Source organism: Cucumis sativus, chromosome 5 (assembly GCF_000004075.3).
Source record: "Cucumis sativus cultivar 9930 chromosome 5, Cucumber_9930_V3, whole genome shotgun sequence".
NCBI lineage: Eukaryota > Viridiplantae > Streptophyta > Magnoliopsida > Cucurbitales > Cucurbitaceae > Cucumis > Cucumis sativus.
The window spans coordinates 23527443-23531139 of record NC_026659.2 but is presented as its reverse complement, the minus strand read 5'-3'; the positions used below and the strand labels follow the sequence as shown (position 1 = coordinate 23531139).

General features: G+C 30.1%; 1 protein-coding gene across 1 annotated transcript; it reads left to right on the top strand.

Annotated features, from left to right (window-relative positions):
- The first annotated feature begins 201 nt into the window (after positions 1–201).
- Positions 202–2298, top strand: LOC101218173 (NAD(P)H-quinone oxidoreductase subunit L, chloroplastic). The gene is made up of 5 exons (XM_004150066.3): positions 202–464; positions 552–650; positions 777–887; positions 1015–1109; positions 1940–2298. The coding sequence occupies exons 1-5, from the start codon at positions 315–317 to the stop codon at positions 2088–2090; spliced, it is 606 nt and encodes a 201-aa protein (XP_004150114.1). The 5' UTR covers positions 202–314; the 3' UTR covers positions 2091–2298.
- The last annotated feature ends 1399 nt before the right edge of the window (positions 2299–3697 follow it).

Here is a 3697-nt window from a genome sequence, read left to right as displayed (position 1 = left end):
TTGGTCAGTTTGATTAAAATGCACAAAAGTAAATACAATTGGAGATACTTCCAAGTGCTTTTTAATTTATAGTTGGGCATTATAAATTTTTCAATACCAAGGTTAGTTTTTATTGGTGTATTTCTAATTTTTCATCTTGACATGTGGCAACTTTAAGTAATTTGCACATATGTCCTTCTAAAAGAAATACTTTCGCCTTGTATCCTTGTGTGTGGCCATAGACAAAGATAAGAAAGAAAGATAAGAGAGAGAGAAGAAAAGTTAATGTATGAACTATGATTGAGTTATTGAAAGAGTACTGAACAGAGTTTTTGATGAACATGAAGTGCTGCAGCATTGGCCTTCTTCACATCCCCAAGGCCTTGCCTTCTCTCTCCTCTTCCAAAACCCTTTTTCCTTCTCTCTATTCTCCCTTTAAGCTTCACAATTTCAATATTTTGCCTTCCAATTCAAATCCCAAGAATGTATATATATATCTCTCTAACTCTCTGTTTCTCTCTCTCTCCTCTCTCTCTCTCTAAACATTGTTTTTTTTTTCCTAATGGGTGTAGTTTAAGATAGTGGGAAGTATCAAAGAAGAAGATCCCATTGGATATCTTCATAAAAAGAAAACAAGTTTAGCTCTTCATCTTGCTGCCTTTTTAGCCACTGTAAGCCAACTTTCTTCCACCATTTTTAAAAACCTCAATATGCTGAATTAACTAATTATTGTTGGATTATATAATTAATATATGTATATAGTTTTGGGGGCTAATACATGTTGTTTCAAATAACAGGTTGGGGAGCCAGCAAGTGCAGTAACAGGAGAGAACAACCATGAAGTTCCTTTGACATGGGTTTTGGCACAATTAGGCGTTATTGGATTCTTTTACTTCCTTGTTTTTCCTGTAAGTATATTATTTAACTAACTTTCCCATATTCTTTCTCTAAATTACTTGTGAATTAATTAAGTTAATTTCAAAAGTGAACATTTTAAGTTTAATTTTTTAATTTATCATGTATTTATTATTGCAGCCAATCATCATGAATTGGCTGAGGATAAGATGGTATAGAAGAAATTTGTTGGAAATGTATCTCCAATTCATGTGTGTATTCCTCTTCTTCCCTGGGTAAGTAACTGTTAAGTTCATACATCTATAGGTTGTATTACAAACTTATTTGATACCGTTCAAATCATTTTTATCATATACCAGTTAAGCGTTCAGAAATTAGCCAAGTTGTCATGAATGTTTAAGATTAGGAAGAAAATTGAATGGTTGCCTGCAAGACAGAAAATTCTAACATTTGTGTGACTTTTTTAGCCATCAAATAGTTCTAGAGAACTAAAACAGTATATAAAGCTCATGAAAGAATGTAACGGACTCTCTCTGTTATATATATTGGGAAATATTGTTTCGTAATTGTTATCAGTTGCTAGTTATCTTCTTGGATCATTAATTATATCGTTATATTATCGTTACATGTCAAAGTTGTCAAGATAATCTTGTTTGCAAATCTAAGTACCACACAACTGATCCAAGAGAGAGATGAACACTCTTTACCACTGACCCTATCAGTCAGCTTCCACAAAGGTCGGTTCTTCGCGACATAAGGAAGTTTCAAGGGTTGGCCTAGCTAGTCCCTCTATGTCACAACGTCCTACAGGCGTGTAGAGCATTGTGGCCGACCTTATGGGCTGCCCCAAACTAGCTCCTAGGGTCAACCTCCATGAGATTTTGTGACTTTATGGTTAATCCTATCTCACTTTTATCTCATCCTTTTTCCAATAGTCAGTCTTTAGAGTGGCACTCAAAGTAGACATGTTATTTCTTAGACACCTCAACTCGAGTTTTCACTCCTAACATAGATTGATCTCCAACGATTAAAGACATATTTGTGACTATCAAAATCACTTCAAACCTGCTCATAAATTGAATGTTGACGTTTGTTTAATTTGCAGAATTCTATTGTGGGCACCATTTTTGAACTTCAGAAAGTTTCCACGAGATCCATCAATGAAGTATCCATGGTCGACACCCCAAGACCCATCTAAGATAAAAAATGCGTACTTGAAATACCCATTTGCTAAGCCCGAAGATTATGATTGGTAACTGTGTCTGCAAAAATGCGTCTTCCAAAACTCAACCCTTTTCCTTCAAATTCATGAAAGAAAATTAATATACTTTGTTGTAATATTGTATAATCCACATAATCCTTCTGAAGAAAACATACTTCGTATACATCATGCATGGTTTAATTTTTCCGTTGTGTTTCCAAATATATTAGAAAATATAATAATAACCATTACATGTTTCGGTATATGAGAGGATATATATACACCAAATATCTTGTTTTCATTTACAAGAGTGCAACAATATTATTGGATTTTTGTAGGTAGGTTTGGAAAAGATAAACAATTGCTTTGTTAATTATTATTATTATAGAAGTGAATGATAATTAAGGAAAATTTAAGAAGTAAATTATTTCGACTTTTGTGTAAGATAATATTAGATCAAGTTATTTGATAAAAAGTATAGGAACGTTTAGACAATTGTGTGGTTAGATCTATTTTATTTAGGTTACGTTGGTAAAAAAGTTTGAACTAAAAAGGTGGATGATTCAATTTTGTTTTCTTTCTGTGTGGTTAAACAATAAATTTATTTTTTTGTTAACTTCAAAGTTTGTTGTAAAAAAATATCTAAACTTTTTAAAATACGTGTATTTCGAACATTCAATTTTGTGTCTAATAGGTCATTTGACATGCTCAAAATTAGAAAAACAAAACAAAATAAAAGAGTAACCAGTTTGATTTATTTATTTTTAAAGTAAATTATACGTTAATAAGTTATAAACATTCATCATCTTTTCTCTATTAAGTTTGTAATTTTTCTCGGAAAAAAATCTTCAACGAATCACAAGTTTTATCAAACATAAAGAGTATAAAACAACCACATTTATCTAAGTTTATGGTTGATTGTGAAGAAATTGAAACCTATAAAGTGATTCTTTTTTTCTAGAAAAATAAAATAAAATGATACAATTTTAGAAGTTTAGAGGTAAAACTATAATTTTTTTTCCTAAAAATGATTTCCAATTAAAATATTACTAACCAGAAAAGTCTTAAAAGAAAAAAAAGAAAACTCAGCCCAAGCTACTGTCATTAACCCATTAACTCAGCCCAGTAGACTAGAGCCCATCAATACAGTCCAGCCCATTTGATCAAAATAACACAAACAAAATTAATTAGGTATATAACCACATTTTTGAAAGAATGGCAAATTTAAATTTCTCAAAGCGATATGGTAAATATCACTCTGCTAAATTTGTAGTTTGTTACTATAAACTTAATTATTACCATTATAATTCTAGAAATGAAAATTTCAAAAAGATAAAAACAAAAAATAAAAAAATGAAAGCTAGGATATGTCACAAATATGATAAAATTAAAACACATTCCGTACTTACATTTTTTTATCTAATATTTGGATAAATTTAACCTTAATACTCATTCTTTCTCTTATTAAAATTTTAAAATTCTTACCGTTTAATTTTATTAAAAAGTAAAATTAGTAATAGAGATGGATATATATAATGAGTATTATTTCACCATTTGATTTATATAGTATTCATCCCTTCAATTTAGGTTATATGGTAACATATTAGGTTACTGAGTAAAAAAAAAAATGTATATGAGTTATTATTATAATTTGGGCCATTA